At 38.3% G+C, this 14,041-nt stretch overlaps 2 protein-coding genes across 15 annotated transcripts in view; both read left to right on the forward strand.

The window, feature by feature from the left end:
* The window catches only part of LOC101019445 (lymphoid-restricted membrane protein), an 85,690-nt gene that overhangs the window by 69,336 nt on the left and 2,313 nt on the right, over positions 1-14,041 (forward strand). For 4 of the 5 annotated variants that reach the window (XM_031650338.1, XM_031650339.1, XM_031650340.1 and 1 more), the window contains 2 exons: positions 817-849; positions 4,091-4,469. The gene's annotated coding sequence lies outside the window, so the exon portion shown is untranslated. Of the gene's footprint in view, positions 1-816; positions 850-4,090; positions 4,470-7,389; positions 7,437-7,543; positions 7,609-7,807; positions 7,916-11,660; positions 11,732-14,041 lie in introns of those variants that run through there. The other variant, XM_021922122.2, reaches the window with a different exon arrangement.
* LRMP (lymphoid restricted membrane protein) overlaps positions 1-14,041 on the forward strand; it is a 56,769-nt gene that overhangs the window by 20,147 nt on the left and 22,581 nt on the right. For 9 of the 10 annotated variants that reach the window (XM_031650349.1, XM_031650350.1, XM_031650343.1 and 6 more), the window contains 4 exons: positions 7,390-7,436; positions 7,544-7,608; positions 7,808-7,915; positions 11,661-11,731. In XM_031650349.1, the coding sequence (XP_031506209.1) occupies positions 7,390-7,436; positions 7,544-7,608; positions 7,808-7,915; positions 11,661-11,731 (291 nt within the window). Of the gene's footprint in view, positions 1-816; positions 850-7,389; positions 7,437-7,543; positions 7,609-7,807; positions 7,916-11,660; positions 11,732-14,041 lie in introns of all 10 variants that reach the window. The other variant, XM_031650342.1, reaches the window with a different exon arrangement.

Here is a 14,041-nt window from a genome sequence, read left to right on the forward strand (position 1 = left end):
TTAAAATTCAGATTTGTCTAGCTTCAAATGATACGGGTCTTTTTCATAGCCACTCTTAGTACACTGAATTTAGACATTTTAATCATTATCACTTAGCATTACCTTGAAAGTGTTTTTTTGACTAAGAAATGTACTGCCTTTCTCATCTAAAAGGACCTCCATATTGAGTCTTATTAGGATATGTGACTGTGTGGTTTTGTCTATGGTCCTGACACCCATTAAGAAATAGGAGCTGGGCCAGGTGCGGTGGCTCACGCCTGTAATCCCAGCACTTTGGGAGGCCGAGGCGGGTGGGTCACCTGAGGTCGGGAGTTTGAGATCAGCCTGGCCAATGTGGTGAAACCCTATTTCTACTAAAAAATACAAAAATTAGCCAGGCATGGTGGCAGGTGCCTGTAAAACTAGCTCCTTGGGAGGCTGAGGCAGGGGAATCACTTGAAAGTATCTGGGAGGAGAAGGAGGTTGAGTGAGCTGAGATTGTGCCATTGTACTCCAGCTTGGGTGACAAGAGCAAAACTCCATCTGAAAGAAAAAAAGAGAGAGAGAGAGACAGAGAAAGAGAGAAGGAAGGAAGGAAAGAAAAGAAAAAGGAAGGAAGGAAGGGAGAAAAAGAGAGAAAGGAAAAGAAAGAAAGAAAGAAAAGAGAAAAAAAAGGAATAGGAGCTAACAGACATCACAATCGAGCCTCCAGTCACATGCTCCTGTAGGTTCCCTGAAGTTTTTCTTGTGTCTTCTGTAGTTTGCAACAGTCCAGGAATTAGTCTGTTGGCTGTACCTTCTGACTGATCCCGCCAATTCTCAACCTTCCCATTCCAGGTTTCTACTCCACTGGAGAATCTCGACAGCCTGGTAACTGTACTCTCTGCCTCCACCCCTTGTCCCTTGAGCAACTCCCCACCTACCATCATTTTATACTCACATCATCTTTTAAGAAAATAGAAAGTTCTCCTTAGAAAATGCTTTTCTAAGCATTGTCATTGGTAATAAGAACAGGGAATTAGAGTAAAATATATGATATAAATTATTTTAAAAACATAATATATGTTTATCATCCCAGTGGAACCCCCAAACGATGGGTGTTTTCTTAACTCCTTGTCTCTACATGATAGATTCTGTCAATCTCTACAGCCTTATAACAAACAACTTGACCTGGTGTTCGAGTCCCTCTCTAAACTGGTTGCAGTCTACCTTTTTACCTTTATTTCCCCATTGTTGTGTATGATTGTGCCTGTACGTCAGCCAAACCAGGTAGCCTGTATTGTCAGAATATATCACACAAACCTGTTTGTGCTGTTTTCTTTGCCCAGAACAATGTATGCTTTTCCATTTATCAAAATTCTATTAGACTGTCAAGGCCCATTTCAAAAACCAATAAAAACATTTTTTTGTGGTAGCACACAATGTTGACATTCAAGCATCTCCAGTCCTTCTTGAGGTGAAAATCATAATGGATTAAGAGTGGGGAGACGAGGTTTTTCTGTGGGTTGGTCTCTGTGTGACTCTGGGAAAGTTGTGTTTTCAGACCTGTTTCTCGTTTCTCAATGATCCCACTCAGAAAAAAACTAAGCTCACTCCCTTCTTTGAGACCCTTGTAACTCTCTGTTCCCCCCATTTCTTGTCACCTGTATGCTGACTTGCATTGGAGTTATTTATTTTCTTATATTTATTTGTGTATTAGGTGATAAAATTGCTGTACAGTACCCTTATTTGGCCATTAACCAATGCACATGTAACACCCTGCATAGGATTCCATACAGTAGCTGCCCAATAATATTTGTTGAACGCCTATTTATTTAGGTTGTATTCACTAGAAGGTCTGTTTAAAACACTGAGAGTGAGCACTCAATTAGCTTACTGCTTTCTGACTCATTTCTTTTGGCTGGTGCTCCTAAGAACTTGAGATTTACTTTCTGTTCCTTCCCCATATTCACAGAGGAAGCTGTCTTCTAATATCTTTCCCAGAAGGCACAGTGCAAGATAAAAGTGAACATCATTATTCATAAACAGGTCTTTGAGAGAGCAAAGAATGCTAACAAGATTAATGTCTCAAGAAGAGCATCTCATAGTAAAATAATTTGGAGCCCTGTTTGGGACATTCTTGAGAAAAAAAGAACTTCTTTATTGACCCAATAAATTAGTTTATTTGGGATGTTTTGGTGTAGCTAGGAAAGAAGGAAACAAAATATTTCTAGTCCTTATCTTTTGGAGATTCATTCTGAAATTTATTTATGGACAAAAATGTTATGATATCTGGCATTTGCTTCAAAACAAGGCAGGTGTAGGTTTAGAGGGTCAGAGTTTGAAACAAGATTGGCCATAGGTTGGTAATTGTTGAATCTGCATGATGGATATACCAGGATTCATTAGATTCTTTGTTCTGTCTACTTTTGTATTTATCTGAAAATTTTCCTAGTAATGCTCTAGAATCTTTAGCCCCACATATCATAGGCTGTAGAATGAAGCACACCTAGATGCAAGGTTGGCTTTATTACTTATTAGCTGTGTGAATTTGGACATATGGCCTAACCTATCTGAATTTGCTGTGTCCCCTGTGAAATAGACATTGATTTTCATAGTTCTTTTGAGGATTCAAATAAACACACACAAATATATTACATATATACATATATTTCCACATATCTATATCACTGAGTTCTGGCCTAACCTGTCCATGGAAACAAACCAAGTAGGTCATATTTAGAGGCAAGACACTGCCTCTCAATGCCTTGTTTCCCCACTTGCTGATGACTAAGAAGGCCTTTCCTTTCATGGAGTCGTTTCCCAAATTTCCAGTGATCACCAGATGTGCATACCAAATATATCCCCATGTTCTTCAGGCCTCACCGACTAGTGGCTTCCATGTAGATTTTCAACCTCTCGAGAAATTGTGGGGCCAAGAAGTTGGTTTCACCACTCACATCTCTGCAGTTCTTTTGGGTCGTTGTCCACACTGTCCTATAACAACAGAATTGATTCTTCCTTCTATCTTACTTCAGTCTCAGCTCTGACCCTACCAAGATACTCTGTAACATATGCAAAATACCTGGATCATAGTGAACACTCACAAAGAAAATTAGCTGCTTATATTACCTACAATCAGAATTATCGGTAGCATGAAGGCAGAGGATATCTTGAAACAAGCCAATGATCTGGAGATGAATTTCTCTGTTTTTCTTTTGGTTTTTAAAAAATTTCCATAGACCAAGTATTAAGTGTCTTGTCTCTCTTTGAGTTATCCTTCATGTTATTACATGTTTTTGTCTAAGATATACTATCACTGGGAGGTGATTTATTAAGGCCAAGAACAGGATCAATTTAAAAATATCTCGGAAGATTTTCTGGCTATTGTCTGTCCTGTTCTTCCAAGTTGTGTGTAGGTGCAGCATTAATAACCTTGGAGAATAAATAACATTGCCAGTTGCAAAATTGGAATGTGTAGAAGTTGACTGATAACTATATTATAAATGAACCTGAAAGTAGTGGGTGTGACCTGTAGATCTGAGGGTGTGGTATACCTTTAGTTAGAAAGAGAAAAAATAAATGCAAACCTATAAGCAAATTTAGCTTTGTTTAGGTTCCAGTAGTTCTAATCTTTTAAAATTCAACTTAGCGTTCTTCCTCTTTGGGGAACATTTAAACAGACACTGGGTCAAGTCAGAAGTAAGCCTATATAGACTCTTTTTGTTATTTTTTTGTTCTCAGAAAATCACATTAATTTACTTAACAATTATCTAAAATGGGTCAAATAGTAAACATTATGTTGGAACCATAAATGTTTATTAGTAGAAGGTTTCTGATCACAAAATCTGTAGTTTAGTATTTCATATAAAAGAGCAAAAATAAAATAATCCTGGGAGATTAGGCCAATTAATCTTAAAAGTTATTTTTTATTGTTCTTTATGTTGTTCAATCTAAATATTGAAATAATATTGCTGTGTGTGTGTGTGTCTCCTGTGTTTGCTGACCCAGCCCATGGGAGAATCTGTTTCATATTTTCCATGAGTACTTTTGCTACCCCACCCTACATTAGACTCTTGCTGTCAAAAGCAAATGGGCTGGACCATGGATTTTTCATGTAAATGTTATGCAGGTTAATATTTGAATGGCTTGGACAGAAAGAGCATTCTTCCTGCTCTGTGCTATCGGCATGTGTTAGATTCATTGACTTGAGCCAATCTTCTATATGTAAGTGAATCTCTCATCTGAACTTTCTTTTTCTTGTTCTTTATTTTCTTTGATTTTAAATTATATCTAGTAGATTATCTTTCACTTGATCTGTCCAGGTGTCACAGTTGGTGCGTGCTGGTTATGTTCTGCTGTGGGCCTGGGTTGCTGGTTTAAATAGAGGTGACTTTAGAAGCTGGAAGAAAAGAAACCAAATGTGGAACGTTTTTGTCCCAACCCCTTGAGGGTTTCATCTCCAACTTTCATGAACCATCATCCTAAATTTGAAACCAGACTTAAAAAAACCAAAATCTTCTTTACTCTAGTTATTCTCACAAGAAGAAAAAAAAAATTGTCATTAGACCAAACTTATGAAAACTTAGGATTCGGATATGTTGTATATTGGGCTGTTTTCTGATCACTGCGTTTTATAAAGATGAGTACTTCGAGAATAACGTGCAGTTGCTTGCTTTGCTACTGTTCCAGAACAAGGTGGTATATGGCTACTAAACAGGAAGTTTCTCCAAAATCACATATTTGTTTAATCAATAAATGTGTTGTATTTATTGAAAGACTTCTAATTACAATGTTTCACATCTAAGGTATAGGGCAAAAGAAGGCCTTACACAGAGCATTAGGGCAAATGAGACTGATATGTAACATAATGGAGGCAAACTGTATTTTTACTGTATTTATTACTTTGGCTTTAAATAATAATTAGACCTTTGTTGAAAAGGTTTTCAGAAATGGTGTTCTCCCTTTTCCCCAAATTGGAAGCTGGTATAATGGAATAGGAAATAAGAACTGCATTCTCATTTATATTTCTTAAATGCGAATATCCATGATTTTGACAGGTACAAAATGAAGCCTTTTCTGACAATGTGTAGTGTTTTTTAGTTATAGCGCAATAATAAATGTTATTTCATGCTACATATAGTAACAATGTTTTTATATGTGTTAGGATATTATACCTTAGTATTAATAAATCAATTCTTATTGATTTTTATGAAGTGTTACCCTCAATAAAACTGAAGGATATTTAATTTTCTCCACTTTATAGCTTCCTTTGTTTTCTTTCTTTCTTTTTATTTTTTTTAAAGCAGGGTCTTGCCCTGTCACCCAGGCTGGGGTGCAACGGTATGATCACAGCTCACTGCAACCTTAACCACCTGGGCTCAAGCAATTCTCCCGTCTCACCCTCCCAAGTAGCTGTGGTCACAGGTGTGCACTACTGTGCCCTGCTAATTTTTTAGTAGAGATGGGGTATTGCCATGTTGCTCAGGTTGGTCTCACACTCCTGACCTCAAACAGTCCTTCCACCACAGCCTTACAAAGTGTTGAGGTTATAGGCGTGTGCCACCGTGCCTGGTTCTATATATATATATATATATGATAGTATAGTTAAACATATAAAAATTACTAAGATAATTTATTTAAATATTTAAAAAATAGGGCCATTATCAGTTAACTACAATTTAAGGTATAATTTCTCTTTAAAATTGAATTCAGATATCACCACTCTGTTAATTCTGCCCTGTGCATATTACTTTCCTCTGTGGCATGCTGCTTATAAATTATAGAGTAGGATTTGTATTATATATTTCAATCCATGCTTGGCCTACAGGCTTCTTCAGGATAAGAACTGTGTTTTTGTATATAATCTTTAGCCCTTGTCACTGTTCCTAGCACAAAGTGGACTTTGGATGAAAGTTTGTTGAATTAAATTAAACTGGTGTCATGAGAGGTTTCAGTCATATATGATCTGACTCAAAGTCATTTAAGGCAGAAACAAAATGAAATAAAAAAGAGAAAAAGTTGACCAACATCATTGATACAGGAGTGTTAGGTATAAATCCTTGCTTTGCAAGTTTGTGGATTTTTCTAAACATTTGAGGTGAACATCTTACAAGTTCACATTAAAATCACCTACCAGTCTAAGACAATAATTGGGAAGTCTTCTCCTCTCCAATAGCGTAAGTTAGGGTATGCCCAAGTTGGTTTTGTTTACAGTGGAGAGGACACTGTATTTAGTTCAATATGTGTTTGAAAGCTGACTCCACCATTCTGACTGGTCTCAGGAAATTACTTTATTAACTGGCCTTCAGTTCGTTACCTGTAATAAGTAAATCTTTCCTTTCTAAAATCTACTGCTAAGGTTGTTGGGAGAATTAAATGAGATGATACATTAAAGGGTTCTTGTAAATTATAATGTGCTAAACATATATAAGCTGCTGTCATTGTACTGGATAAATACACATTCAGCAAACCCTTAGTAAACCTGTACTTTACTTGTCTGTGACTGTGGGAGCTACCTTCTTGGACTGATTCTAAATACCATGTGTGATATACAGTATTCCCCCATGGGAACCCATTGTTGGTTGTGACAGTTAATAAGTTCTGTTTGATTATGGAATAACTAAATGCCTTCTTTTTACTTTGTGCAGGTTTTTGATGTGTCTGAATGGTTTCAGTTTTCATTTATTGAATTTTAATTTATTTTTCTGAACTAAATAATTAAAATAATATACTAGAAAATCTTGTTATTAGAAACGAAACTACGTTCTCACTGTATTTTTTGAAAAAGAAAGCTGTACAACTTTAATGCCCTAAAGTTACCCCCAAAATAAGAATTCCTTGTAGAAATTAAGAGGTTCATATGAAACTTTCAAACACTTGCCTTGGCAGGCTGGGACTACAATTTTGTTAACCTCTTTTTGATCATCAATAGGTGCTGACTTAGATGTAATTCTTCAGATTTCTGAGATATGGATTAAGTTTGAAATGCATGATTTTTCTAGCTAGAAAACTGAGAGCAATTTTAAAATCACCAGGTCAAAAATTTTAGGTTGAGTACTATTCCCACACATAGAAATGTTGTTTCCTGCCCTTGTAGAATTTTCTGTTTAAAGAAAACTTGACTTAAGCATATGAAATAAACCCTGTCTGCCATTTGAGTTTAGAATTTGTTTTGCCCAAAATTTTATCAGATTTTCTTTAAATATGAGACTTGTAAATATACTTAATATTGTATTTTTGGGTAAGTACAGCTTTGAGGAAGTGTGTATATCCATCTGCCCTATACCATCCCATTCCCATATCCTTTCCAAAAGAGCAGAGTAAATATGGGTTCGTTTAGAATTGTATGAAAATGTTTGCTTAAAACAACCTCTTTGGAATGGAAAATGTCAAATTGTTGAACTTATGTCTCCTTTCTTTTTCCTTAAGGAGAATGGTGTTGAACGTGTGTGTTCTGAGAGCCTGCTGCAGTCCAGGTTTGCTTGTTTGTGTTGTGTGTGTGAATTTGTATGCATATTTAGTTGGTTTTAAGAGAATTATTTGGACCTGACATTCCAAAATATGTTTGCTATCTTTTTGGCAGGGAATATTCCTCACTACCATTCCCCAGACACACTTCATCGACAGACAGTACTATAACTTCAAGTGGTAAGTGGATTTGGAAATAATATTAAAATAGACTGTTAGTATTATAGCTTTCAGCCTAATGTTCTGTGACCTGCTGGGGTGTGAGCAAATGAGAAGAACATAGGCAAAACTCTTTTTGCATAGTATAGTATAGTTAAATATACTATACTATAATAGTATGTGCATAGTATTCACACCATTTGTTTCTTCCTCTTGACAGATCCTGGATTAGAAATTCTGAATATGGCTTCTTGTGACCTTGACAGTAACTCACTCTGTAAGAAAGAGGAGGATACAAGAACAGCTTCTCCCATGACAGAGGCCCAAGGTACAATGTTGACAGGTATAAGCGTGATTTTCATTCTAAAACACTAAGCAAGTCTATAAGCTAGTGAAGTAACTATCCACACTAGCTCAATAATGTTATTTACTATTAATTTTTTGTAAAATAATTCTTATAAAACAATTTTGAAGATATAGTCTGCAGAAAAGAAATCCAAGTGGTAACTAACCATGGCCCTTCACACATAAGGATGGTATCAATTTTTTTCGATTTTGTAGCCAGAACAAAAATTATGATATATTGTAATGGGACAAATATTTCCTATGGCAAAGATTGACTGGAATTTACTGGGTTTCAACTGTAGCACAGAAGTGACATCACCTGCTTAGGAAATTCTTGGAATCCTAGTTCGAATTTATCAGGTTAGAAGGATGGAGCAATTAGCGATGGTCCACCCAGAGGCAAGAGAACTAACCAGATGGTTTGTTAGGTCCTTTTCTACTTCTTGACTCTGAAAACAACATAGTTATTCTCTACCATTCCCAGTGAGACACCACTTTAGTCGACATTCATAGGAGGAATAGGCTCTAATCCCCATCAAAATAATAATAATAATAATAATAGTAATAAATCAGTCAAGGAAAATTCATTCTTCTTCTTTTTCTTTCTTTTCTTTTTTTTTTTTTTTGAGACGACGTCTCACTCTGTCGTCCAGGCTGCAGTGCAGTGGCGCCATCTCGGATCACTGCAAGCTCCGCCTCCCGGGTTCACGCCATTCTCCTGCCTCAGCCTCCCGGGTAGCTGGGACTACGGGTGCCCGCCACCACGCCCGGCTAATTTTTTTGTATTTTTAATAGAGACGGGGTTTCACCGTGTTAGCCAGGATGGTCTCGATCTCCTGACCTCGCGATCCACCCACCTTGGCCTCCCAAAATGTTGGGATTACAGGCGTGAGCCACCATGCCCGGCCAAGGAAAATACATTCTATTGTTTGAACTTGACATTTAAGTTTGAGATATAGGTGCTAGAAAAGAATAGCCATAAAATTGCAGAAATCGAATCCATTTCATGGGTTAATTACAGAATGTCTTTATACTCCACCTTACGTCTAATAAGTAAATCTTTTAATTAAAAATACATCGAGGTTCCATTTGTGACCTATCATATAGACAAAGATGCACAAATTTGATTACACTCTGTTGGTAAAGTTGTAAGGACAAAAGAAAAGTGCTGCAGGGAATGTAACTTTTTGTAAATATGGTAGTCCCCTTTTATTCACTGGAGCTACATTCCAAGACCGCCAGTGGAGTCCCAACACTAATGATAGTGTCAAATCCTATATACACGATGTTTTTGGCTATATAGACATACCTAAGTTTAATTTATTAATTAGATATTTACAACAATAACTAGTAATAAAATGGAACAATTTTGACAATGTATTGTAATAAAACTTACGTGAATGTGGTCTCGCTCTCAAAATAATATTATTGCGGCTGGGCGTGGTGGCTCAAGCCTGTAATCCCGGCACTTTGGGAGGCCGAGACGGGCGGATCACGAGGTCAGGGGATGGAGACCATCCTGGCTAACACGGTGAAACCCCGTCTCTACTAAAAATATGAAAAATTAGCCTGGCGCGGTGGCGGGCGCCTGTAGTCCCAGTTACTCGGGAGGCGGAGGCAGGAGAATGGCGTGAACCCGGGAGGCGGAGCTTGCAGTGAGCGGAGATCGCGCCACTGCACTCCAGCCTGGGCGACAGAGCAAGACTCTGTCTCAAAAAACAAAACAAAACAAACATATATATAATATATACATATATATTATAATATATATATTATTGTATGTAGTATTTTCAGACCATAGTTGACAGCAGGTAACTGAAACCATGGAAAGTGAAACCTTGGATAAGGGAGGACTACTGTAATATGGAGAAAAATGTTCTAATATCTATCAAAATGTTGAATGTATATATCCTCTGATACAACTATTCATTTTCTAGGAATTTATCCTATAGATAATGTGTACACACATCCCAAATAACACATGCAAATGCTTACATATTGCAGCATTGTCTGTAATAACAAAATATTAGAAACAAGTTAGAACTTCTACCAATAGAAGATTATATTTTGGCATATCCATATAATAGAATACTAATATGCAGGCATAAAACATAAATAAGGAGACTTTTTTCTTACAATAACATAAAAGGACTACTGTTTCTTGGGGAAAAAAGTACAGAATGTTATGTATGGTGTACATAATTTTGTGGGGAAAAAAAGGACAGAAAAAGTTGGTTTTTGGTGCACGTAGGGACGGTCTCACTCTGTTGCCCAGGCTGGAGTGCAGTGTTACAATCACAGCTCACTGCAGCCTCAAACTCCTGGGCTCAAGCGATCCTCCTGTCCCAGGTTCCTCAGGAGTTGGGACTGCGGGTGCAAGCCACCACGTTCAACTAATAAAAAAAAGTTTTGTGAAAATGGGGTCTCACTATGTTTCCTAGGCTGATCTCAAAGAAAAAGTTTTTATGTATGCATAAAATATCCCTGGAAAACTAGACAAAATTTAATAACATTGTGTCTAGGGAGATAAACTGGATTTCTGGAAGTCATGGATGCGAGGAAAAAATTTCACTGTAAAACATTTTTATGCTTTTTGATTTATGACCCATATGAATCTACTACTTGTCCAAAAATTTTTTTAAAGCTAAAATAAGGGCTGGATACAGTGCTCATGCCTATAATCCCAGCACTTTGGGAGGCTGAGGCAGCAGGATTGCTTGAACTCAGGAGTTCAAGACCAGCCTGGGCAACATAGTGAGACCCCGTCTCTGCAAAAGATACAAAAATTAGCTGGGCGTGGTGGTGCATGCCTGTAGTTCCAGGCACTTGGGAGGCTGAGCGGGGAGGATCGCTTGAGCCTGGGAGGCAGAGGTTGCAGTGAGCTGAGATTGTGTCACTGCACTCCAGCCTGGGTGGCAGAGTAAGACCCTGTCTCAAAAAAAAAAAAAAACTAAAATAAAATTTTCATAAGGGAAAAAATTGATTGTATAGCTGTGAAGAAATTGCTTACCATTTTGTTCTTATTTCCATATAAATTGTACAACTATCATACATGCTTTAAATACTGTTTCTCTTAAAAAGAAAGAAACAAAGCCTGTCTGTATCTGCTGACCTTTGTGCCTGTACTGAACTAAATGTAAGACAATGGACTGAGTCAACAGGAGAATAATTATCCGGTACATTTCAGTACAAATAAAGTACATAAAAATAAACAGAAATTAGCAAAAGGAATGGCACAAGTTAAAAGTGCATCTTTTCTTCTTGGTTTCATGACATTTAATTTAGAAAGCTACCATGTTTTAGAAGGATATCATATTTTTGTTATCAGCCTTGCATATATAATTTTGAAAGAAAATCTGTTAAGCTATTAAAAAAGCTGCTAAGCTACTAATTGTTCATCCTTCCGCCCTCCATTTTCTATTATTGCACCAGTGATGTGTTCGATTAAAAAAAGCAGCAGCAGCCTAAAAAATGATTTTTAAAAAATCCTATTAGAAGGCCATTTTTACAGATGTTCACTTCTTTTAAGAAATCTTCTACGGCCTTAGCGGCTCCCTCCCAATTCTGAGTCAGTGGGCACGTACACATTTTTTGTAGTTCATCATTTGTCTCATATGTTAAGACCTTTGTCAGTTACTGGTCAGCCCATATTGCCACCCTCACTGTTACCTCCTCTTTTACTTGCTCCTGCTCCCCTAACTGTTGTGTGTGTTTCCTGTTTCTCACAGGCACGAATCCAGCTCATGACAATACTGCATTCCAAGACTCTGCGAGTAAGGATAAAACCACATTAAATCTGGTAAGGAAATACATATGTTCACAACAAAGGTAGTGATATCTTACAATGGTAGAACTACCCCTTTAAGTTTGCAAAGTAGTCTTTAAAGTATTATCTCATTTATCCTTTCAAAATATTATGAAGTTCATATAATTTAATTAATAATTTATAGGCAAAGTAGTTCGGCCAAAGTGTTTTTGTGACTTGTCTAAAGTCACACAACAGGGTCAGAGCTGGGACCTCCTAGTTCCACCTTAATTTATCATTCATTCATTCATTCGCTCACTCATTTATTCATCAAAAGTCAATTGGAAACAAGCTAAATATTTCTCATTAGAGGACTGCTTAAATAAATGAATATATTAATAAGTTGAATAAAAAGGTGATATCTACCTTAATGATGTGTTCTAATCAGGTGAAGAAACAGATAATTACTGAATAATTCGAGTGTGCTTAGTGATTTGAAAGAAAAAAATGCTTGAGATGGCAGGCCAGAAAACATGTCAGGGAGGAAGTACCACGTGAGTGGCCTTGAATGTTTTACAGTTGCATGGTAAAGTTCTAGAAAACATAAGGATAGCTGGAAATGATTAGAGAAAAGAGTTAAATTCCTTCCTTAAAGAGAAAATTCATTAGGCCCAGAGTGGTGGCTCATGCCTGTAATCCCAGCACTTTGGGAGATCGAGTCAGAAGGATTGCCTGAGGCTAAGTTTAAGGCCAGCCTGGGTAACGTAGGGAGACCCTGTTTCTACAAAATATAAAAACAAATCTGCCGGGTATGGTGGTGCTTGACTGTTGTCCCAGATATATGGGAGGTCAAGGCAGATGGATCGCTTGAGCCTGGGAGGTTGAGGCTGAAGTGAGCCATAAGCATGCCACTGCCCTCCAACCTGAGCAACAGAGCAAGACCCTGTCTCAAAAAGGAAAACAACAACAACAACAACAACAACAACAAACAGAGAGAGAGAGAAGACTCATTTCTACTTGATGAATTAATAATCATTAAAGAGTAACTACGGACCTAATTTCATGATTCTTCAAAGGCCTTGCTTATGTCTTGGTCCCTCTGTTGTATGCGTGGAGGGGTGTGTGTGTGTGTGTGTATGTACTATTGTTTCCTTCTCCTCAATATACAAGCATTGTTCTAGTTAAGCATTTGGTTGCAAGAAACAGAGACCCATGCAAGCTAACTCAAGAGGGGGCCATGGCGCAGACTTGGGGCAAAAAAGTAGATGAAAATTTTCAGCATTTCATTCTGAAGATAGTTAATGATTGGATTTGTGATTTGGAATGGTGACATGATGTCATTTGTTTCCTTTGTTATTCACAGGGGATTGATTCCAAGAACCCCACAGATACCAAAATCAGAGAATGCTCAAGTCTCTTATATAAAAATCACATAGTATTTGCATATAACCTAATGAAATGGGAGAGTTCCCTGATTCCCCTTGCAGGATGTGCAGCAGTGGTGTGGCTCACCTGCTTGGTCACCCCATAGTTCAAACCCCTAGGGGGAGCATGCAGACCAGCAGGTGCAGAGGCCAGGGCAAGCGCTTTTGGGCTCTGCCCCACTGGCAGCATCTGGGGGTGAGTGTCTGTGATTCCCAGAGTCCGAGTGGGTGTGTGTTACAAAGCTCTTTCAGATTTGCCATCTACAGAGAGCTTGTGTTAATTAGCTCAATGGACCCTCGGCCTTATCACAAGGGCAGAGGGCCAGTGTGACAGCTTTCTGTATCCTGAGCTGTTGCTCAGTGTCCCAAAAGAATTGGATCACACATGAGCTGGAAGGATGAGTGCAAGGTTTTATTGAGTGGTGGAGGTGGGTCTCAGTGAGATGGATGGGGAGCTGGAAAGGGGGATGGAGTGGGAAGGTGGTATGGAATGGGAAGGTGGCATTCCCCTGGAGTCAGGCTGCCCAGAGGCCATACTCTTCAAAGACTGCCCCAGGCTAAGCTCCCCTTGGCATCCAGACATCCCGCCTCTTCTCTCTTTCTCTGCCAGGTCGTTCCACTATTGCCAGTCTGCCAGTCTGCTGGTCTGCCAGTGTTGTGTGCTCACTTCAGCTGCTTGTGTTGTGTGCCTGCTAAGGTCTCGGGTTTATGTTGGCACATGATGAGGGGCGTGGTAGGCCAGAGTATTCTTGGAAAATACAACATTCAGACACAGAACAGGAGTGCCTGTTCTCACTTAGGTCTGTGGGCACAGGCCTGAGGGTGGAGCCCTCACCGGGCACCCTGCCTTTCTCTATCCAGCACTTCCTTGCCCCCTCCCGTATCACTAACATATCCTCTTATATACTTTAAATCATCTCTAGACTACTTATGATACCTA

Source organism: Papio anubis, chromosome 9, assembly GCF_008728515.1.
Source record: "Papio anubis isolate 15944 chromosome 9, Panubis1.0, whole genome shotgun sequence".
NCBI classification, from domain to species: domain Eukaryota; kingdom Metazoa; phylum Chordata; class Mammalia; order Primates; family Cercopithecidae; genus Papio; species Papio anubis.